Source organism: Trichechus manatus, unplaced genomic scaffold (assembly GCF_000243295.1).
Source record: "Trichechus manatus latirostris isolate Lorelei unplaced genomic scaffold, TriManLat1.0 scaffold00002, whole genome shotgun sequence".
Classification (NCBI taxonomy): domain Eukaryota; kingdom Metazoa; phylum Chordata; class Mammalia; order Sirenia; family Trichechidae; genus Trichechus; species Trichechus manatus.
The window spans coordinates 4,270,421-4,293,759 of NW_004443938.1; the positions used below are offsets into that span (position 1 = coordinate 4,270,421).

The 23,339-nt window shown below is 48.9% G+C and overlaps 1 protein-coding gene across 1 annotated transcript in view; it reads left to right on the forward strand.

The window, feature by feature from the left end:
* Window positions 1-23,339, forward strand: part of RPS6KA2 (ribosomal protein S6 kinase A2) — a 232,142-nt gene that overhangs the window by 192,927 nt on the left and 15,876 nt on the right. Inside the window, exons 13-15 of the mRNA XM_004368781.2 lie at window positions 7,235-7,365; window positions 8,348-8,473; window positions 21,260-21,349. Coding sequence (XP_004368838.1) covers window positions 7,235-7,365; window positions 8,348-8,473; window positions 21,260-21,349 — 347 coding nt within the window. The remainder of the gene's footprint in view (window positions 1-7,234; window positions 7,366-8,347; window positions 8,474-21,259; window positions 21,350-23,339) is intronic.

Consider the following 23,339-nt stretch of genomic DNA (forward strand, 5'->3'; position numbering starts at 1 on the left):
CCCAGATGTGAGCTCTGTGTGCACGTAGACGGTCGGGGGTCCCAGATGCGAGCTGTGTGCGCGCGTTGACAATCAATCGGGGGGCCCAGATGTGAGCTGTGTGCACACGCAGTTGGTCGGGGGCCTGGTGAGGGCTTTCAGAGGGCCAGGGCTGGCTTGGCCCAGGCTTCATCTGTCGTGGGCTTGGTGAGGACTGTTAGAGGGCCAGTGCCGGCTTGGCCCAGGCTTCATCGGTTGGGGGCTTGGTGAGGACTGTTAGAGGGCCGGGGCTGGCTTGGCCCAGGCTTCATCGACACTGAGCACAGAATGGAGCTGATTCTAAACTAAAAAACTAAACCCATTGCTGTCAAGTTGACTCCGACTCACAGTGACCCTATAGGACAGAGTAGAACTGCCCCAGAGAGTTTCCAAGAGCAGCTGGTGGATTCAAACTGCCGACCTTCTCGTTAGCAGCTGAGCTTATAACCACTGCACCACCAGCGGTCTGAGTTGATTCTAGGTGCTGTGAATTAGGAATCACAGTGCTGATGGTGACCTTGCTTCTTTTGGGTCCCCCCCACAGTCGCCAGATCTGACTGTCCAGGAGACAAAGCCCTGGTGTAGCTGCTGATAGAGTTTGGGGTGATCCCCGGCTGCTGTGAGTTAGTGAGGCTGCCTGTGCTCTGTTCTCTCTGGTAGGGGATAGTAGGATTTCCATACCATTCTTAACTTCCCTAAAAAGAATTTCTCTGTTGGAGTCTATCCTTAAAACCAGTTGCTGCTGAGTCCGCTCTGGCTCATGGTGAACCCGTGTGTGTCAGAGTAACTGTTCCATCAGCTTTTCAGTGGCTGCCTTTTCAGAAGTAGAGCACCAAGGCTCCTCTGGAGGGATTCAAACTTCCAGAACCTGGTTGATTTTTAGCGTCAGAGGCTAGAAGAAGGGGCAGGATGGGGGTGTCGGCCCAGGTTCTGTCAGCAGGTCATTTTGTCCCTCCTCCTGTGGAGTAGAAGGAACACAAACCCAGTCAGCTCCAACCAAGAGAGCAGAGTGGTGAGTGCTCATCCCAACCGCCAGGCCTGACGCAAGTGCCCTGTTCCATCGTGAGTTCCATCGTTCAGAGCTTTGTGTTTAAATCACGGCTGCAAACCGGTTCAAATTGGTTCAGTCACGGCCGACAAAGTGAAACTGGAACAGACTCAAATTTTTACAATTTGGGTAATCCGGAACAGGAAAAATTAAGGGTCGAAGTCCTGGAATGGAAGACTCAGAAAAGGGGTGGTGAGCCCTTCAGGGGCCCGATATATGAGACTGGAATATCGGCAGGACTGTGGAGAGCGACACACATTCAAAGCAGCTGGTCGGCCGCCATCTTTGAGTGGGGTACGACTGTTTCGGACTCTTCACAGAATCCAACAGGCAAGAGACTTGGTTGCTATGCAACATGTACACTGCCCTTGTTTTCTAAAAGGGAGATTAGGTTTCTAGCAGGGCTTCCCGTTATCGTTCCAGTTCACCCAACTTCTAAAAATTTGAGTCTGTTCCAGGATCGCTTCCTTGGCCATGACTGGACCAGGAAGAACCAGTTCAAAGCCCTGGTTTAAAATACCAAAAGAAAGATCAAACTTATCCTGCCTGGCAAGAAAACACTAACGCAGTCAGCATCAAGCTAGTCACACACACATGCTTCTCACATTATCTGTGAAGAATTTATACTCCAGCCTGGCCAGCCAGTATTGCCATCGAGCTTTTTCTGAGCACTTCACGAGCCTTTTGTGTGCACAGAGAATTCAGTTTTATTTTAAAATTAGCCTAACCAAAAACCAAAACCAAACCCCTTGCTGTTGAGTCAGTTCCGGCAGGAGAGCATAGTTTGAGTACATTCCTTTGTTATCTAGAATTGCTTTTTTTGTTCCTTACTGTTGTGAATTCTCCAGTCAACTTTACTTAAAGTTTGTTTATTACACCACGTGGTTTGCCTTTGAGGTAGGCAGTGGCTGAAGTGCCAAGGACACACAGAAATCATTCTGATTGTTGTGTTGTTGTGCGCCCTCGAGTCGGTTCCAACTCATAGCGACTGTGTAGAATAGAGTAGAACTGCCCCATAGGGTTTTCTTGGCTGGAATCTTTACGGCAGCACATCTCCAGGTCTTTCTCCCAAGGAGCCACTGGGTGTGTTCAAACTGCCAAGCTTTGGGTTAGCAGCCAAGCACTTAACCCTTGCACCACCAGGGCTCTTTTCTGATTGTTAGTGGAGGGAAGATTCTGCAGCATGTGAGCTAGGAGACACTGTTAGATATGACAGTGGAGTTGTGGTTGTGTCAGAAAAACTTTAAAGCTCCCTCTGGGTTAAGGAGCGGCCGTAGCAATATGATTCTGAGGCACAGTCAGTCAGTCACCACTCCTTTGTGTTAGAGCTCCGTCCCCACAGTGGGACTGTCATTTTTGTTTTGTTTTTAACTTAGGCAGTCTTAGTTATCAAGCGCTGCTATAACGGAAATACCACAAGTGGATGGCTTTAACAAACAGTTTATTCTCTCAAACAGTCTGGGAGGCTAGAAGTCCAAATTCAGGGCGCCAGCTCCAGGGGAAGGCTCTCTCTCTCTCTCTGTCAGCTCTAGAGGAAGGTCCTTGTCATCAGTCTTCCCCTGGTCTAGGAGCTTCTCAGCACAGGGACCTTGAGTCCAAAGGACATGCACTCCTGGCTCTTTTTACTTGGTGGTAGTGAGATCCCCCTGTCTCTCTGCTTGCTTCTTTCTTTTATATCTCAAAGGAGATTGACTTAAGACACAACCTAATCTTGTGGATTGAGTCTTGCCTCATTAACATGACTGCCTCTAATCCTGCCTCATTAACATCATAGGAAAATCACACCAGATGACAAAATGTTAAACAGTCAAACAATACTAGGAATAATGGCTGTCTTAGTTATCCAATACTGCTATAACATAAATACCCCAAGTGGATGGCTTTAACAAAGAGAAATTTATTCTCTCATAGTCTAGGAGACTAAAAACCATCGTGCCCAGTCGATTCCAACTCACAGCGACCCTGTAGGACAGAGTAGAACTGCCCCCATAGGGTTTCCAAGGAGCAGCTAGTGGATTCGAACTACTGACCTTCTGGTTAGCACCCAAACTCTTTAACCACTGCGCCACCAGGGCTCTGTCTAGAAGGCTAGAAGCCCGAATTCAGGGTTCCAGCTCCAGGGGAAGGCTTTCTCTCTTTGTCAGCTCTGGGGAAAGATCCCTTGTTATCTATCTTCCCCAATCGAGGAGCTTCTTAGTGCAGGAACCCCAGGTGGAAAGGACACGCTCTGCTCCTGGCACTAGTTTCTTGATTGTATGAGGTCCCCCATGTCTCGCTGCTCGATTCTTTCTTTTATATTTCAAGAGACTGACTTAAAACACAACCTAAACTTGCAGATTGAGTCCTGCCTCATTGCTTAACTTCAGGTAATGCCACCTCATTAACATCATAGAGGTAGGATTTACAACACATGGGAAAATCACATCAGATGACAGAATGCTGGACAATCACACAAATAGGCTTAATCATGGCCCAGCCAAGTTGACACACATTTTTGTTGTTATTGTTAGGTGCCTTCTAGCCAGTTCCGACTCATAGCGACCCTGTGTACTACAGAACCAAACACTGCCCGGTCCTGAACCATCCTCACAATCATTGTTATGCTTGAGCCCATTGTTGCAGTCACTGTGTCAATCCATCTCTTTGAGGCTCTTCCTGTTTTTCAATGACCCTGTACTTTACCAAGCATAATGTCCTTCTCCAGGGACTGATCTCTCCTGAATAACGTGTCCAAAGTATGTAAGACGTAGTCTCACCATCCTTGCTTCTGAGGAGCATTCTGGTCATACTTCTTCCAAAACAGATTTGTTAGGTTTTTTTGGCAGTCCGTGGTGTAGTCAATATTCTTCACCAGCACCACAATTCAAAGGCGTCGTTCTTCTGCGGTCTTCTTTATTCATTGCCCACCTTTCGCATGCATATGATGCATTGAAAACGCCATGACTTGGGGCAGGCACACCGTAGTCTTCAAGGTGACGTCTTTGCTTTCCAACACTTCTTTTGTTCTGTTCGAATGACTGCCTCTTGATCTATGTACAGGTTCTTCATGAGCACAATTAAGTGTTCGGGAATTCCCATTCTTCCCAATGTTATCCATAATTTGTTATGATCCACACAGTCGAATGCCTTTGCGCAGTCAATGAAACACAGGCAAACATCTTTCTGGTATTCTTTGCTTTCAGTCAAGTTCCATCTGACATCAGCAATGATATCCCTGGTTCCACGTTCTCTTCTGAATCTGGCCTGAATTTCTGACAGTTCCTTGTTGATATACCGCTGCAACCACTTTTGAATGATCTCCAGCATAATTTTCCTTGTGTGTGATACGAATGATCTTGTTCCATAATTTCCGCGTTCAGTTGGATCACTTTTCTTGGGAATAGGCATAAATATGGATCTCTTCCAGTCGGTTGGCCAGGTAGCTGTCTTCCAAATTTCTTGGCATAGACAAGTCAGCACTCTGAGTGCTTCATCCATTTGCTGAAACATCTCAATTGGTATTCCGTCAATTCCTGGAGCCTTGTTTCTCACCCATGCCTTCAGTGCAGCTTGGACTTCTTCCTTCAGTACCGTCGGTTCCTGATCATATGCTACCTCCTGAAATGGCTGAATGTCGACCAATTCTTTCTGATATAATGACTCTGTATATTCCTTCCATCTTCTTTTGATGCTTCCTTCATCATTTAATATTTTCCCCATAGAATCCTTCACCATTGCAACTTGAGGCTTGAATTTTTTCTTCAGTTCTTTCAGCTTGAGAAATGCCGAGAGTGTTCTTCCCGTTTGGTTTTCTATCTCCAGGTCTTTGCACATGTCATTATAATATTTTACTTTGTCTTCTCAAGCTGCCCTTTGAAATCTTCTGTTCAGCTCTTTTACTTCATCCTTTCTTCCTTTTGCTTTAGCTACTTGACATTCAAGAGCACGTTTCAGAGTCTCTTCTGACACCCATTTTGGTCTTTTCTTTCTTTCCTGTCTTTTTAACGACCTCTTGCTTTCTTCTTGTATGATGTCCTTGATGTCATTCCACAACTCATCTGGTCTTCCATCATTAGTGTTCAACACATCAACTCTATTCTTGAGATGGTCTCTAAACTCAGGTGGAATATACTCAAGGTCGTACTTTGGCTCTCGTGGACTTGTTCTAGTTTTCTTCAGTTTCAGTGAACTTGCATATAAGCGATTGATGATCTGTTCCTAAGTTGGCCCCTGGCCTTGTTCTAACTGATGATATTGAGCTTTTCCATCATCTCTTTCCACAGATGTAGCCAGTTTGATTCCTTTGTATTCCGTCTGGCAAAGTCCACGTGTATAGTCACCGTTTATGTTGGTGAAAAAAGATATTTGCAATGAAGAAGTCGTTAGTCTTGCAAAAGTCTATCATGTGATCTCCGGCATCATTTCTATCACCAAGGCCATGTTTTCCAACTACCGATCCTTCTTCTTTGTTTCCAGCTTTCGCATTCCAATCACCAGTAATTATTAATGCATCCTGATTGCATGCTCGATCAATTTCAGAGTGCAGAAGCTGATAAAAGTCTTCAGTTTCTTCGTCTGTGGCCTTAGTGATTGGTGCTTAAATTTGAATAATAGTCATATTAACTGGTCTTCCTTGTAGGCGTATGGATATTATCCTATCACAGACAGCGTTGTACTTCAGGATAGGTCTTGAAATGTTCTTTTTGAAGATGAATGCAATGCCATTCCTCTTCCGTTGTCATTCCTGGCACAGTAGACCATATGATTGTCTGATTCACAATGGCCAATATCAGTCCATATCAGCTCACTAACACCCATACCCTTGCCAAACCTAGATTGATCGATTGTCCTCGTTTTTGCTAATATGTGAGGTAGAATCATTGTTTCATTTAAATATGTGTGTCTTTCATTAGAAAGATTAGGCACCTTCTCATCTGTCTAATAGCAGTCAATATTTCTTCTTCCATGAAGCACTTATTCACTTTATTTCTCATTTTGGGCAGTGGGGCAGGTATTTTGCCCTTTTCTCATTTATCTCTAGGAATTCTTTGTTTAGTGGAGAATTTAACCTCTGGTCTCTGCTTTATCGCTGCCAGTCATTCATGTTTTGGTTTTACTTAACAATAAACTTGAAAGGGAATCAGGCTCGTGGCAGTTCTGTTTCGGAACAGGTCTTACAGAGCTTAGAAAAATCATAACAGAAGGAAAGTTCCCTTCTTACGCTGCCGCCTCGTGCCAGGACAGGAGCAGCTTTTCCCAAATTATCTTTGAAGAGCAGAGTGCCGGGTTCCACCGGGGCCAGGCAGGCTGGGAGTGGGGCAGAGAAGAACGTCCACACCCCCAGCTGCGCCCCTGGACAGGCACCCTGGGAACTTACACACCTGGGTGCTGGGAATCTGGCATCTGTGTTCACCGACCCGCGTGTGGGCTGACAACTCCCCCCAGAGGTCACTGGCGGCTTCTGTCTCTGTTTGGAGTGGACTGCGGTAGAGGACTGTGCCTGAGGAAATGTAGCGAACTCTGAAGGCAGCACACTAAGATGTGGTCAATGATGATCCTAAAATTCTAGGCATTTTTGCCATTTGAAAATCAAGCCATTGGGACCACCCAAGATAAAAGTGTGGTTTCGTATCGTTTAGCATTTTAAATCTTTGTTCTTCCTCCTCCTCCAACACACACATACACACACACCGCACACTGTCACACATGTGCACACACATACACAGCACACACACTCCCGTACACACACACATCCCTCACATACTCTCTCACACAAAAAAATGCATTCATGCACCACACATTTTCTCACACATGCACACAAGCTCACACACTATACACTCACACATGTGCACACACATACACAGCACACACACACATCCCCCACACACTCTCTCACACACACAAATGCGTTCATACACTATACATTCACTCACACATGTGTACACACACTCTTACACACGCACCCCACAAGTCTCACACACACACAGATGCAGTCTCCACATGCCCACACGTGCACACACATAAACAACACACACACTTCCATACACACACACCCCGCACACACTCTCTCACACACACAAATGCATTCATGCACCACACGCTCACACGTGTGCACACACATGTATGCACACACACACAGATTCCTGTGATCCTCCTGGCAGTTCTGACTCCATGGTTGTCTGTGTGCAGATTCTCCGGGTGTGCCTCCCAGTGCCAACGCACACCATCTGTTTAGAGGATTCAGTTTTGTGGCATCAAGCCTGGTCCAGGAGCACTCGCAGCAAGATCTCCACAAGGTCACGGTCCACCCCATCGTGCAGGTAATCCTGGAAGGCCCAGATTCCACCTCATCCAGCGGGTCCTAGTTGACGAGGCCTAGGCATCACTGTGCACAGGACACCTGCACAGAGACGCAGAGTCGCCCTTGGCGGCTGGGATTTGAACGGGGTCCACTTTCAGTCACTGACGCCTCTCCTTCGGGCACGTCTGGGTTTTATATGACCCCCGGAGCCGTGTCCCAGTGGTGTTTGTCAAGCGCGGTTTGAACCATTGCTCATACCCCTGCCTCACATTCGTCTTACAGAAGGAAAAAGAAGGTCCTGAGAAGGATGCACTGTGGTGGGCCTGTGACTGAGGGCCCCAGGAGTCAACTGTGGGCGTCCCCCACGTGGAGTCAGGCAGTGCCCTGGGGCAGGGTTTGACTTGTGGGCGCCTTTGTCTCCGGTGAAGTGTGCTCTTGGGAGGGCGATAGGAGATGAAGTTTTTATAAGGTGTCTTCCACCTTATAAACGTAAGCGGAATATAGGGAACTCTTTAAAGGAGGATTATGACTGCATTTTCCTTAAGAACCGAGTCAGGGTAAGGTGGACGGCACTGGGCTCCCGTGGCTGTTTCTGTCCCCGGAGTCTTTTGGGGAAAGATGGCTTGTGTGACGCGGAGCCTTGATGTTAGCGTGTACACAGGCCCTCGGCAGGCTGCCCCTTGGAAGCCATGGAGTCCAAGCACCGTTCACATCCAGATACTAGCTCTGAACCCAAGCCCTGAGCCACGCCTGCGTCCACCCGTGTCTATATCTCTTCACTCTGGTTCTTATTCTCACTCCGGGAAGACATGGCAGCTAGTGGACACTGCAACGTGGTGTTGAAAACATAAGAATTAGCAGGGGGCTCTGTGACCCTGAGCAAATAAATCCACTAACCCACCAGGTCGCGACCCAGGACCTCCTTTTTCCCCACGTTCTTGCTGGCTGTGGCTGTTTGTGTGAGCGACGGCCGACGGGTCTTCTCTCGGTCTGTCTCTCAGCAGCTGCATGGGAACAACATCCACTTCACCGATGGCTACGAGATCAAGGAGGACATTGGCGTGGGCTCCTACTCCGTGTGCAAGCGGTGCGTGCACAAAGCCACAGACGCGGAGTACGCCGTGAAGGTAAGGCAATGTCAGCGCGGCGGGCAGCGCCTCGGGCCAGCCAAATGCAGCCACAACAGCTGCTGGGCGGGGCAGTGACTCCAGGACACACCTGGACCCAACAGTACTTCAGCACTCAGCCTCTCTGGGAAACAGCTTCTCTCCGCTCCCCATTTTCCAGGCCCTAGTCAGGTGCCGCTTAGTTTGCTTGGCTGTTAGGTCACCATAGAACATTGTTTTGCAAATCATAAATGTGTTCAGTTATATCCACACAGGTAGGTATTGACCACCTTTCATAGCCTTAGATATAATGCGTCCTTAGAATAAAAGCTTTGGGGCACCCAGTGTTCTGGAGAAAAATGGGGCTGGTGTCAGGCATAGCATTTGGTGAGGGAAGGAAGGAGGGAGGGAAGGAAGGAAGGAAAGGAGGAGGGAGGAAAGGAAGAAAGGAAGGAGGGAAGGAAAGAGAGGGGGAGGGAAGGAAGGAAAGAGAGAGGGAGGGGAGGAAGGAAAGAGAGAGGGAGGGGAGGAAGGAAGGAAAGAGGGAGAGAGGGGAGGAAGAAGGAAAAAGGGAGGGAGGGGAGGAAGGAAGGAAAGAGGGAGGGAGGGGAGGAAGGAAGGAAAGAGGGAGGGAGGGGAGGAAGGAAGGAAAGAGGGAGGGAGGGGAGGAAGGAAGGAAGGAGGGAGAAAGAAGGAAGCGAAGGAAGGAGGGATGAAAGAAGAAGGGAAGGGAAGCAGGAGAGAGGGAGGGAGGAGGGAAGAAAAGGCAGACAGTGATTGTTGGGAGTTGTCCTTCCCCCGACCCCGCCACTTCACAACTGGGGGGTGTGAAGGAGGACTTGACGGAAACCCACCCTTGGCGCGGGCAGATGCTCTCCCCACACATAGATACAAAGATGGTAGGGACTATGCGTGGATTCTGCTTTAGAGGAAAGAGCTTCATGTATACTTTTAAGTTGTATTTTACATGTGCCTCATAAGCATAAATGTGCTTCTTAGAATCTTTTCTGCTTAAATCACTTCTCAGAATTTCTTTAAATAGTCTGTCAGGTGACCAGCAACAATCCTAGAAACAAGCCCTGCTTACCAGCGAGTGCAGAGAAACAAGCCCATTGTTCAGCCAGGCTCAGCAGCCAGGCAGCCCTTCTAGAAAACAGGCTTCTACTGTGAGTCTGATCAGCTATTGTTTTGTGCCTCAGAAAATAATCCCCCCCATTGACAAAGGCAATGGTATGTTTCCCTGAATGTCCCCACACCCAGTTCTCACATAAAGACACCATCTGAATTCAGCTTTGTCAAATGGCCTGTAACTTGATTCCCAAAGACCTTGTTGAGACCAAGCTGTGATGGAGATCTCTGAAGAACTGCAGCTACAGCCCACTCAGGCAGAAGAAGCAGGTGGTGTAGTCCCTGCTTATAGGACAGGAGAGAGCCAGCACTTCCCGTTTCTTTTTGACAGGCCTTAAGCTTCCCTGGGCAAGTTTAGTGTGTGTACATTACTTTGGCTGAAGATAATTGAAAAGAGGCTGCAGCAATATGTCTACAGGGAACTGCCAGAAATTCAGGCCAGATTCAGAAGAGAACATGGAACCAGGGATATCACTGCGGATGTCAGAAGGATCCTGGCTGAAAGCAGAGAATACCAGAAAGATGCTTTCCTGTGTTTTATTGACTATGCAAAGACATTCGACTGTGTGGATCATAACAACTTATGGATAACATTGCAAAGAATGGGAATTCCAGAAGACCTGATTGTGCTCATGAGGAACCTGTACACAGATCAAGAGGCAGTTGTTCGGACAGAACAAGGGGATACTGGTGGTTTAAAGTCAGGAAAGGTGTGGGTCAGTGTTGTATCCTTTCACCATATCTATTCAATCTGTATGCTGAGCAAATAATCCAAGAAGCTGGACTACGTGAAGAAGAATGGGGCATCAGGATTGGAGGAAGACTCATTAACAACCTGCGTTATGCAGATGACACAGCCTTTCTTGCTGAAAGTGAAGAGGACTTGAAGCTCTTACTGATGAAGATCAAAAACCACAGTCTTCAGTATGGATTACACCTCAACATAAAGAAAACAAAAATCATTGGTGAGTGGCGTCTGGGGTCTTAAAAGGTTGCAAGCGGCCATCTAAGATGCATCAGTTGGTCCCAACCACCTGGAGTAAAGGAGAATGAAGAACACCAAAGACACAAGGAAAGTATTAGTGCAAGAGACAGAAAGGGCCACATAAACCAGAGACTTCATCATCCTGAGACCAGAAGAACTAGATGGTGCCTGGCTACCACCAATGACCGCCCTGACAGGGAACACAACAGAGAGTCCCGGATGGAGCAGGAGAAAGGTGGGGTGCAGAACTCAAATTCTAGTAAGAAGACTAGACTTAATGGTCTGACTGAGACTGGAGGAACCCCAGAAAGCATGGCCCCTGGATTCTCTATCAGCCCCCTCGATTCTGTATCAGCCCAGAACTAAAACAATTTCCAAGACCAACTCTTCAGACAGGGATTGGACTGGACTGTGGGACACAAAATGATACTCGTGAAGAGTGTGCCTCTTAGCTCAAGTAGATACATAAGACTAAACAGGCAGCTTCTGTCCAGAGGTGAGATGGGAGGCAGAGAGGGTTAGGAGCTGCTTGAATGGACATGGGGACCCAGAGGTGGAAAGGAGGAGTGTGCTGTCACAGTATGGGGAGAGCAATTAGAGTCACATAACAATGTATGTATAAATTTTTGTATGGGAAAAAATTTTTTTAAAAAATCACAACTGCGCCAATAAGCAACATCATGATAGATGGAGAAAAGGTTGAAGTTGTCAAGGATTTCATTTTACTGGATCCACAATCAACACTCATGGAAGCAGCAGTCAGGAGATCAAAAGATGCATTGCATTGAGCAAATCTGCTGCAAAAGACCTCTTTAAAGTGTTGAAAAGCAAAGATGTCACCTTGAAGACTAAGGTGCGCCTGACCCAAGCCATGGTATTTTCAATCGCATCATATGCATGCAAAAGCTGGACAACGAATAAGGAAGACCAAAGAAGAATTAACACCTTTGAATTGTGGTGTAGGTGAAGACTTGTGAATGTACCGTGGACTGCCAAAAGAACGAACAAATCTGTCTCGGAAGAAGTACAACCAGAGTGCTCCTTAGAAGTAAGGATGGCGAGACTATGTCTTACATGCTTTGGACGTGTTGTCAGGAGGGATGGCCAGTCCCTGGAGAAGGACATCATGCTTGGTAAAGTAGAGGGTCAGTGAAAAAAGAGACAAACCCTCAAAAGATGGATTGACACAGTGGCTTCAACAATGGGATCAAGCTTGACAACGACTGGGAGCATGGCGCAGGACCGGGCAGCATTTCGTTTTGTGGTACGTAGGGTCGCTCTGAGTCAGAACTGACTCGACGACATCTAATAACAACAGCATTACAGGGATTTCCCTCCCCTTTCAGAGATTACCAAACCCACTGCCTTCAAGTTGATTCCAACTCACAGCAACCTCATAAGGTTTCCAAGGCTGTAAATCTTTACAGAAGCAGACTGCCACATCTTTCTCCCATGGAGCCGCTGGCGGTATCAAACCACCCACCTTTCAGTTAGCAGTTGAGTGCTTTAACCACTGTGCAACCAGGGCTCCTCATCAGAGATTACTGTGGGTCATAATTTATTGTCTGGAAAATGCTTCAGGTAGCCAAGAGCAGGAAGGATCCTGACTGCAAAGCCCAGGGAGTTTTCAGCAAGATGCAGATCTCGTCCAGCGTGCTCTTCGTGCCGCGGGCTGTTCGGGGGGCGTGTTTAAGCGGGGTGTTGGGACGTCAGTTCACGTTGTCTAAGGGCGCACACACGTGTTCAGATTTCTCTCAAAGGTGAAAGAGCAGGCAGGAGTTTTCTGGCAAAGAGGTCATCCTTTCGAATGGGCCCGTTAGTGACCCAGCTGCTGCGACATAACATGGATCCCTGTTCTGTCCCATTTAAGACTTTCAGGGTAAATGGTAATTGAAATCCACTCGGGCTTGTTCTGTGTCATGTTGGTAAGTAGTAGTATCCCCATTTACTGAGGGAGGAACTAATAGCAGAATTATGTGTGTTTGATTATAGCCCAGAACTCAGAGTGTGGTGTGTAATTGTTTGCTACGTAGGTTGGCTCCTGGTTCAGCAAGTGTCCGTTTACGGTCAGTCCTTAGAACTTAGCTCCGCCTCTCTCAGCTGCCACTTGGGCAGTTTGAACGTCCAGCTATCCAGGTTCTTGCAGGGCTCTGGATGAAAAAGGGTGTCTGTTTCATTTTGAGAAACAGTCCAGTCAGAGCCAGGCAGGGCATTCTCATCCAGCGACATGGGTGACTCAGAAATCTTCCCTCTGAGTGAAGAGCGAGAGAAAAGAAAGCCGCCGTCTTACCTCAGCAGCCAGCACTGTGACCGGAACACTGTGGTTTCTCCTGGAGCACTCGTTCTCAGCTGGGGTGGTGTTGCCCTCAGGAAACACTTTTAGTTGTCACAGCTGGGGTGGGGGTGCTCCTGGCATCTAGTAGGTAGGACCCAGGGGTGCTGCTGACCAGGCTACAATGCACGGGACAGTCCCCACAACAAAGAATGGTCCATCCCCAACGTCAGCAGAACAGAGGAGGAGAAACTCTGACCCAGGACATCCTGCTAGGGGAGCATCTCATGTGGACAGATTCCAGAGGCTAGAACTTTGAGATGAGGGAGCGTTCCGTCTTTGGAAAGTTTCAGGTTACTCTGGTACTGTATGACAATCTAGCCAAGAGCTTAGTGCTTCCCAAGCTTTTCCCAGTGGCGCAGCTGTGGAGCTGGCTCCACGCAGCCCCATGCTGTAAGCCAAGAGTGACTCAAAGGCCAGGTCCACCTGAGGGGTGGTCACAGCAAGCTCTCCCTCTGTGGGGTCAAGTGGTCAGGCTCGGGGCACGGATGGATTCACGCTCATACTCTTATCCTTGGAAATACCATGATACTTGGCTTTTAAGTTCACTTCTACATCTTACAGACACTGAATTTTGCCCCAATAATTGCTTTCTTCCTGTTCACAACATTCAAGTTACGCGTCAGAGCAGATCTACCCACGCGTATTCCCCGGCAGCAAGACTGCTGGTTTCACATTTGTCCTCAGCTGCATTGTCATATCCTGGTCCTACAGTTAGTGAGACCGACTCTAGCTATTATTTAGCAAAGCACTTAGCCCAGAGCCCGGTCTGCGGTAGATACTCGGTAAATGTTGGCTGCATCAGAATCCAAATTCGTAGGCTTGCTCTCTCCTTCCTGGGCGGGGCAGACAGCACCCGATCTCCTGGGATCCCATTAGAACAGCATGGCATAGACAGAGAGCGTAGCACTAACCTTCATCCGCCTCCCAAGCTCCACGCCAGGTCTGACTAAACACGAGATATTCTACCTGTGCTTCAGAACGCTGTTGTTGCTGTCGTTCTTGTGTGCCAGCGAGTCGATTCCGACTCCTAGCGACCCTATATGACAGCGTAGAACTGCCCCATAGTGTTCTCAAGGCTGTAATCTTTATGGTGGCACAATGCTTAGGTGATCATCTGCTAACCCAAATGTTGGTGGTTCGAACCCACCAGCCACTCCGAGGGAGAAAGATGTGGCAATCTGCTTCCATAAAGATTACAGCCTTGGAAATCCTATGGGGCAGTTCTGCTCTGTCCTACAGGGTCGCTATGAGTCAGCATCAACTCCACAGCAATGGGTTTTCGTTGGTTTAATCTTTACAGGAGCAGATTGCCAGGTCTTTTCTCCCACAGAGATGCTGGGTGGGTTCAAACTGCCAAACTTTCAGTTAGCAGCCGAGCGCTTAACCGTTGCACCACCAGGCTCCTTCATCCACTGCTAAGATGGTTAAATGAGAGAAACTATTATGTTCTGTCAGAGCTTCCCCTTCTCCTTTGTCAGACATGCTGCCGTTGACCAGACGTCCCTACTTTCCAAGAACTAAGAACCCTCTCATTGAGACAAAACAGCTGAGGAGCCTAATGTAACATTTAAGTCCACCTTTGTTTTTATAGCCAGCCCTGGGAGGCTAGTGGTAGGGGATGAAATCGTCCAGTGCCTTGAAATAATATATAGCATACAACCGCACAGGTTCCAAACCATACACCTTCGCTGAAAACAAGATTAAAATGGAATTAATTATGAAGTAGTGAAGGTAACTATGGTTGAGGAGGATTAAAAAAGGAGAGATGTGTGTTTGAAAGAAAAAATAAAGGACTCATATTCTTATTCCACCAAAACTGCTGTGCTCATTTTACAAGAACTGAGGGAGAAGGTTATTTGTTTTTGTTTTGTTTTGTTGTCCTTATGGCTTTCATATAAACCAGACCCATTGCCATCAAGTCGATTCCGACTCATAGCGACCCCGTAGGACAGAGGAGAACTGCCCCATAGGGTTTCCAAGGCTGTGATCTTTATGAAAGCAGACTGCCACAGCTTTCTCCCTCGGAGTGGCTGGTGGGTACGAACCGCCAACCTTTCAGTTAGCAGCCGGGTGCTTTCACCACTGTGGCACCATGGCACCTGACTTTAACATAACCAGGCACCTATTGTAGACAATGTAAACGGGACGGTTCCTAGTGTTAGACCAGCAGGGGAAGGTGTATAGGAATACACAGATGCATATGCGCGTAACGGAGCTGACCCACCGTAGACAAGTTCAGGGTGGTGTGGCTGCTCTCTCGGTTTCTCACGAGCTTGTGGTAGCAGCACCTGGAGAGTTCTTGGCCGTGCCTACCACGGACTCACATCTGCATTTATCAGAAGGCACAGCATACTGGACATAGGACAACTCATAGGACCAAGGGGCCAGTTTTAGCCTCTGGTGCAGAACACCAGCATCAGTAAGTATACAGGAAGCAGACTACCCAACAGAGGAAGTGCCTGAGAGAGGAGCAGGCAGGGATGGAATCCAGACGGGCCGCGGGTTGTGGGAGTGGGCTTTATCGAGCGACCTGACGGTGATGTGAAGAGCAGGATATGCCCAGCAAACGCCCAGCGCTGTTCTAAGCACGCCGTAATGTCGTCATTTCATCCTCACAGCCACCCTGTGATAGCACTGGGTATGTAGTGGATTGCGTCCCCTGAAATCCGAGTGGCATCCTAACCCCTTGTACCTGTAGATGCGATCCTATTAGGAAAGGTTTTCTTTGTTATATTAATGAGGCCATATCCGTGGAGGGTGTGTCCTAAACCAAATCACTTCTGCGTTATAAAAAGAGCAGATTAGACCCTGGTGGGCACATCCTGGGCAAGACAGACACCGTGTGAGGTTCACCAAGAGACACCCGGAGCTACCGAGAGGAGAAACTGACGTGGCCGAGACCCGGATTCGGACTTCTAGCCCCCAGAACTGTAAGAAAATAAATCTCTGTTACAGCAGTGCCAGTAGGCTGAGACTACATTCTGAGCTTCTGTGACCTTTGTTCTCAGCTCTTTTCTCCAAGGTCACCAGGCAGCGCTGAGCCCAGCTCCTGCTTACTGCCTGCCTCTCTGGGCAGAGCCGGCACTTGTTTCAGAAGCTGCCTCCAGAAAATTCCAATGGAGTCAAGCTGGGAACTCAAGGGCCGCCGTCAGTGACAGAGGAGAATCCTTAATGGAGCCTGCACTCAAGGTGACTCCAGGGTCTCCGGCTCCCATGTCCTAAAAAAGAATGTTCAGCCATCAAGGAAGAAATGGGATCATTCCAACAGGGGACTGAACGTTACATGTGGTATTAAACGCACTTGTTATTGGCTGCTATCTGCTCCAACTCATGGCAACCCCGTGCACAACAGAACAAACCGCTGCCCAGTCCTGCACCATCTTCACAATCTTGGTATGCTCGAGTCCGTTGTCATGGCCACTGTGTATTTTGAGTCCTTCCAACCTCCGGGGCTCATCTTCCAGCACTATATCAGACAACGTTCTGTTGTGATCCATAGGATTTGCTTTGGCTAACTCAACTAGATCACCAGGCCTTTCTTCTCAACCTGCCTTAGTCTGGAAGCTCGCTGAAACCTGTTCACCATGGGTGACCCTGCTGGTATTTGAAATACCGGTGGCAGAGCTTCCAGCATCACAGCAACACACAAGCCCCCACAGTACAACAAACTGACAGACAGGTGGTGGACTGACTGTACCAGTCCCGTTCAAGAGAGATATTGTCCTGCAGGGTCAAAGTCATCTGCGGCCAGACCTGAGAAGAGAAGCTCAACCTCATCTTGATGCTTTAGGATCAAAACTACCTTTGTGATTAGATAGGAACCTTACAGGGCAGTGAGTTCATGTTCATGGGGAGGAGCAACTCAGAAAAGGAGAGAATGATTGTAGAGCTTGAAGAATGTAATCAATGTCACTGAATGGTACCTGTAGAAACTGTTGAATTGTTGTATGTTCTGCTGTGTATATCCTCAACAACAACAGCAAAATAAATAAATTATAACCAGGCAGTAACTTGGGAAGAGTGCCCTCAGGGTGATATAGTACGAAGTGAGGAGGACCTGAGCCATTGAGCTCACAGCGGGCTGGGAGAAAAAAGGACCAAGAGCAGCCTGGAAACTGGTCGGCCTGGATCTTTGTCAGGGATCCCCATGGCGTTTTTTACTTCATACTTTGTAGTTTTTGGACTCTAGCAGTCATGATGCCCTTTGAAGCTGGTGTAGAAGGAGGAGTTGTTCGTTCATTAAGAGTGGGTGTTGGAGTTACGTCATCTACGAGCTGTGAGCAAAACCGAGTCAGTTCTGACTCCCAGTGACCCATAGGACAGAGCAGAACTGCCCCACAGGGTTTCCAAGGCTGTCATCTTTATGGAAGCAGACTGCCACATCTTTCTCCCACGGAGCGGCTGGTGGGTTCGAACCACCGAACTTCCGGTTAGCAGCCGAGTGCCTTAACCACTGCGCCACCAGGGCTCCTCAGCTATGAACCCAATATCTCTGATCCCTTTTTCCTGTATTTGTAAAACTGGAGTAACTACACACCTTGCAGAATTGCCATACAAGGAGTAAATACGGCATTCAAAAGCGAAAAAATAAAAACCTACCTTTGTTGTGTGAATCAGGTGCAAAGGTGAAGCAAAGAGAAACGTGAGTGGAGGCTTGGCAGGTGCATCTCCTGGGGAAGAGCCATCAGCCAGCAGAAGACAGGACGCAGCTATAAATGCCCCCACGGTCACGTGTCAGTGAAGGGGCGGGGGCTCACGGGCACAGAGCCGGACAGCACACGGGGGTCAAGATAAAGGAAAAGAGAAAGAAAGCACCACGTAACAGCAAGGAAGGAGGAGTGTGGCCGTTAGATAGCAGCATGGACGTCTGCAGGAACGACTCCTCTCCCCATGGGAGGGGTTCAGAAGCTCCCTCTCGCCCATCCATCGGTGCACTCAGTTTTATCTGATCACGGGAGCGGACGGGTGAAATCACGAAGCACAGATTGTGAAGCCGCATCACCAGGCATATTCAGTTTCTTTGGTTCCAAAAATTTCTCAAAGCTGGCAGCAATAGATTGATTTGTCTGACACCCTGCGCCTCTGAGCTTGCTGCTTAGCGAGGTACTTCTCAGCAGTACTGACCACCAAGCTCCGGTGTCCCCACGCTGCTCAGCACTGCCATGATTGTTGCCTGATACGTCTAAGCCGAGCTCTTGGTTCCGCCCGCCAAGCCCTCTCCCTCATCCTTTCTCCTTGTGTTAGATCCCTGGGCTGCTGTGATGACTCGCCAAGCCTTCATGGCTTAAAACCACACAGCTTTAATCTCTTACAGTTCTGGAGGTCAGCAGGCCAGACCCGACAGCTTTAATCTCTTCCAGTTCTGGAGGTCAGAAGGCCAAACCCAGTCTTGCTGAGCTCAAGTGAGGCATCAGCAGGGCTGAGCCTTCTGGGGGCTCCGAGGAGGATCCGTTTCCTTGCCCTTTGCAGCCTCCAGAGGCCGCCCGCGCTCCTTGGCTTGTGGCCTCTTCCTCACCTCACTCCAAACTCTTGCTTCTGTCAAGTCTTTCTGCTGTTGACTCTGACCTCCACCTCCACTGGGGCCCCCGGATAACCCAGGATAATACCCCTTCTTAAGATCCTTCCCTTAATCACACCGCAGAGTCACTCTTGATGGTACAGTAATACACTCACAGCTCCCGAGGACTAGGACGCAGATGCCGTTGTTAGCTGCTTTCACATCAGCCCCTGACTCATGGTGATCCCGCGCACAGTGGAACACCACGCTGCCCCGTCCTGTGCCATCCCCATGATAGGTGGCAGATTGGACTGTTGTGATCCGCAAGGTTTTCACTAGCTGATTTTCGGAAGTAGATCACCGGGCCTTTCTTCCTAGTCCCTCTTAGTCTGGAAGCTCCGCTGAAGCCCATTCAGCATCACAGCGACACACAAGCCTCCAATGACAGACAGGCGGTGGCTGTGCATGAGGTGCACTGGCCGGAATCGAACCTGGGTCTCCTACATGGAAGGTAAGAATTCTCCCCCTGAACCACCGCTCCAGCACTGATTGCCCTGGCATTTCTCATAGGCACTTGTGCGTTGTGACTCCACTCCCATGACAGTGTCAGCTCCCTGAGAGCAAGGACATCTGCGTCTGCTGCACCTTCAGCTCCTGAAGAAAGCCTGGCATGTGGCCGGAGCAAATAAATGTTCCGAGGTAAATGAGGAGGCTTCTTAGCTTCACTCGCTATGATACCTGGTGGTGTCAAGAATAAGTGCTATTTAGAAGAGAGAAATATCAGTCAGGAGCCTTTCTGCTTCAAATGAGAAATCATTTTGTTCCTGTCTTCAGCTCTGTGAGGGACACCTCCCTATTGTTAGGGCCTACAATACTATCCTCAAAGAAAGCATTTCTTGTCTATACAGCCCATTTCATTCTGCGTAGATTCCCTTGTGCAGTAAGCAGATCGCTTTCATCCATTTGCTCGACGTTTTTCATTGAGCACTTTTTCTGTGACGGACATGGTGCTGGGACCCAGGTGAGAATACAAAGACACTGTCAGGGAACTCACAGCCCCGCCGCGTAGGGAGTGTGTTGGCACAGACCCAGAAACTCATTGCCCGTTGCCATCATAGCAACCCTGTAGGGCGGAGCAGAACTGCCCCATAGGGTATCTGAGGAGTGGCTGGTGGATTTGAGCAGCTGACCTTTTGGTTAGCAGCTGAGCTCTTAACTGTGCCACTGGGGCCTCAGGAGCTGTGGTAAAACACGGGGTGGAACTGAAAAATCTGAAATTAAAGGAACTTTACCATCCTTCTGGAGTCTCTAGTGATACAAACGGTTAACACACTTGACTGCTAACTGAAAGGTTGGAAGTTTGAGTCCAGCAGAGGGGCCTCAGAAGAAAGGCCTGGTGATCTACTTCCAAACACTCAGCCATTGAAAACCCTATGGTGCACAGTTCACTCGGACACACATGGGGTCACCAGGAGACAGAGGCAACTCAAATGCAACTGGTTACTGGTTACTATGAAGATCACCCAGGAGCAGAAGCTCAGAAGAGAAAAGGACATTCCCCCAGAGCTGACAGACAGAGAAAGACTTCTCCTAGAGCCGGCACCCTGAATGCAGACTTCTGGCCTCCTAAACTGTGAGAAAATAAACTTGTTTGTTAAAGCCACCCATTTGTGGTATTTCTGTTACAGCAGCAACTAGATACCTAAGACACTATCCTTCTAGCTTTTCCCACAGGCGCCTTTTACCTTCAGACATGCTCACGTGTACACACGCATGCAGGGCCATACAGAGACCTCTTCATTAATAGTTCCCCTTTGTAATTTCTCTTTGTTTGTCTGGAAGACTTGTGCAGGAGACAGATATCCAAAAGCACATGCCGTGGGGGACCGCTGCGCCTTCTTTACAGTAGCATATTTTGGTTATGTTATTAAAAGCGTCTTAGTTTACTTTAGCATTTAAAAACCACCAAACCTGTTTCCATCGAGTCGATTCCAACTTATAGCAACCCTATAGGCCAGAGTAGAACTGCCCCTTAGAGTTTCTAAGGAGCGGCTGGTGGATTTGAACTGCTGACCTTTTGGAATCAGGTAAAAGTAAATTGAAGTCCTTAAAACTACACAAGAGGACATGACACCAGTTCTCACTCATAGTGACGAAACGTGGCCAAAGTGTGCAGCTGGGGCGGGTCCAGCTCCTCCTCTATTCACACCAGATCCTTGAAAATAACCTGGGTGTTTCTGAGCTCATTTCCATACTGCTCATTTCCATGCTGCTCATTTTCATACTGCATCTGTAATTTGTCCACCAAAAGAGAAATGGAATGAAGACAGATGCTTGACATCAGCAGAGCTTATTTTTAGAAGGAAAGCTGATTGGCATGGAAACTTCCCTTTTTCTTTTTTTTTCTTTTTCAGCAGGAAAAACGGGAGTTCTTTCAGGGTCGCGTTTCAGGGCTTGGAACGGTTTGGGTCCGGTTGGAACCCCTGCTGGGAATTTGCATTTCTGACAAGTTCCCAGGAAGTGATACATAAGAATCACCTGGGAATCTTGTTCAAATGTAGATTCTGATTCAGTATATCTAGGGTGGGAATGCAGATTCTCAGCAGGGAATTCATTAGAAATGCAAATTCCCAGCAGGGGTTCCAACTGGACCCAACCAGTTCGAAGCCCTGATTTGTTCACATGAATTTTGCAGGATGGATCTGTTACGTCTTACGGTGACGGTGATGGTGACGGCAGGCTCACCTCCCCGTATCTCAGTGTGACGGGTATCCTTTGACAAGGCAGAGGAAGGGCCCTGCCTGTGCTCAGTGGGCGCGAGGTACCTCGAGCAGCCCCCTCATGTCATGCTGTCTGTTTCAGATCATCGACAAGAGTAAAAGGGACCCCTCGGAAGAGATTGAGATCCTCCTGAGATACGGCCAGCACCCGAACATCATCACCCTCAAAGACGTAAGCGGTCTCCGCGCGGCAGCCAGGCTGCGTGTGTCTCTTTAGCTGGCACACCAGCTTCCCCGTGTTCAGCGCCGGTGCCCTGCCGTCTCCAGCGCCTGCTGCACTGAGCACCAGCCCACGGGGCTGTCCTCACTGCCCTCTGCCTCACGGTGGTGGTTAGCCTGACCCGCTGCACCACTGATTCCCACCACTGAGAGCCCCCCCACGCCTCCCAAACCCCAGAACCTGCAGGTAGAGAAGGAAACCTGACTCGTGAATTACCACGTGCGTCCTTCCTAAGTAAACGCAACAGGGGCGGTCGGCAAGGGGTGGGAGGCAGGAGCAGGGGTCAGAGCGAGGCTCGGACCTCAGGCTCGGGGTGGGGGACCTCTCCCTTCTGTCCCTGGGTTTCTCTCTTGGGGGATTAGTGGTCGTTTTCCCCGGTGGGTAGCCACACTTGAGCCAGTCAGGCCTGTGGGAGAGGGGCCTGAGGTGGGGGAGGGGCAACAGGGGGGTTACCTCGTCTTCTCCCTCACTCTCTGTGTCTGTCAGGCTTCCCCAGATAACCTCCAGAGAATCTTTTACATAAATAAATACACACACATACATACGTGTGCCCTCGTGGCACAGCGGTTAAGCCCTTGGCTACTAACCACAAGGTTGGCGGTTTGAACCCACCAGCGGTTCCACGGGAGAAAGACCTGGCAGTCTGCTCACATAAAGATTATAGCCTAGAATACCCTATGGGGCAGTTCTACTCTGTTATGGGATCACCATGAGCCAAAATCTACTCAACAGCACTCAACACAACTATATATATATATGTAAACTTTATATCTTTTCTTAAGTTCAAAATCAGGTAAATTATGTAATATGTTCTGAAACTTCATTAATTTTCGAGCTAAAAAATAAGTGTATGCATTTGCTTTACTGCATTTCAGCATCAAGCTATTCTTGAAGCTTGGACACCCCTGGGCTCCCATATGCTTGGGGTCGGTGTGTACACGAGGCTCTTAACACGCAAACAGCCGATAAAAATCCGCAGGGTGTTTTTTGTTTTGTTTTTTTTAAAGTCATGAAATTGAGGCTGGTACAGTTAAAAGCTCTTCTTCTGTTGCTTTTCGAAAATAAAGCGGCACTTTGATCTGGTGAATTAACATGGATTCTGCTTCCTGCCCGTCTGAGCTCCTCGCTCCCGGCTACTCAGAGTGTGGCCGTGGACGAGCGTCATCAGCCTCCCCGGGGAGCCATTGGAACGCTGAGTCAGAGTCGGCATTTCAACCGGAGCCCCAAATCATATGCACGTCGGGGTTAGAGAGGCGCTGCCCTAGAGCTGCTTCAGCGCAATGTTGTGCCAGCGTTTGCATTTTTCACGTCAGATAGCTCTGCGTCAGAGAGGCTGGGCGGTATCCTGAGAAGATCCATTTCCGCTAACAACAGACCCGTGCAGTGATTAGCCCTCCAGCTGGCTTACTCATTCCCTGTGCGGTGTTGGCTGTCCTCGGGTGGGCCTCTGACTCACAGTAACCCCATGCCCAGCGGGACCCGATGCTGCCAGTCCCGCGCCAGGCCCATGATCGCCTGTGGATCCAACCGTTGTTCCACAGGGTTTTCAGGGCCTGGTTTTCACAGCTAGATTGCCAGGCCTTTCTTCCTCGCCTTAGTGTGGAAGCTCGGCTGGCGCCCATCCAGCATTCCCTGTGTAGCAGTAGGTTACTAAAGCGAGGTTTTTCTAAGGAGAGCCACTTCTGGGACGACTGACGGGCCTGCCCGCTCAGTCATTTCTGCAGCGGTCTGGTGTTCCCCAGTAAACACTAGGGCCCCAGCCTTTACCCACCGAATCCTCACTTCTGGAGCTAGCCCTCGGCCAAGTCAGGGAGCCAGCCCCCCGGGTGGGGGTCGTGTGGACACATGCGTGCATGGGAGTCTCTGAGCCGTGTGCCCGTCCCCTGCAGGTCTGTGACGTCAGAGAGCCGACCCTGGGTGGGGATGTGCGTGTGTCTGAGCC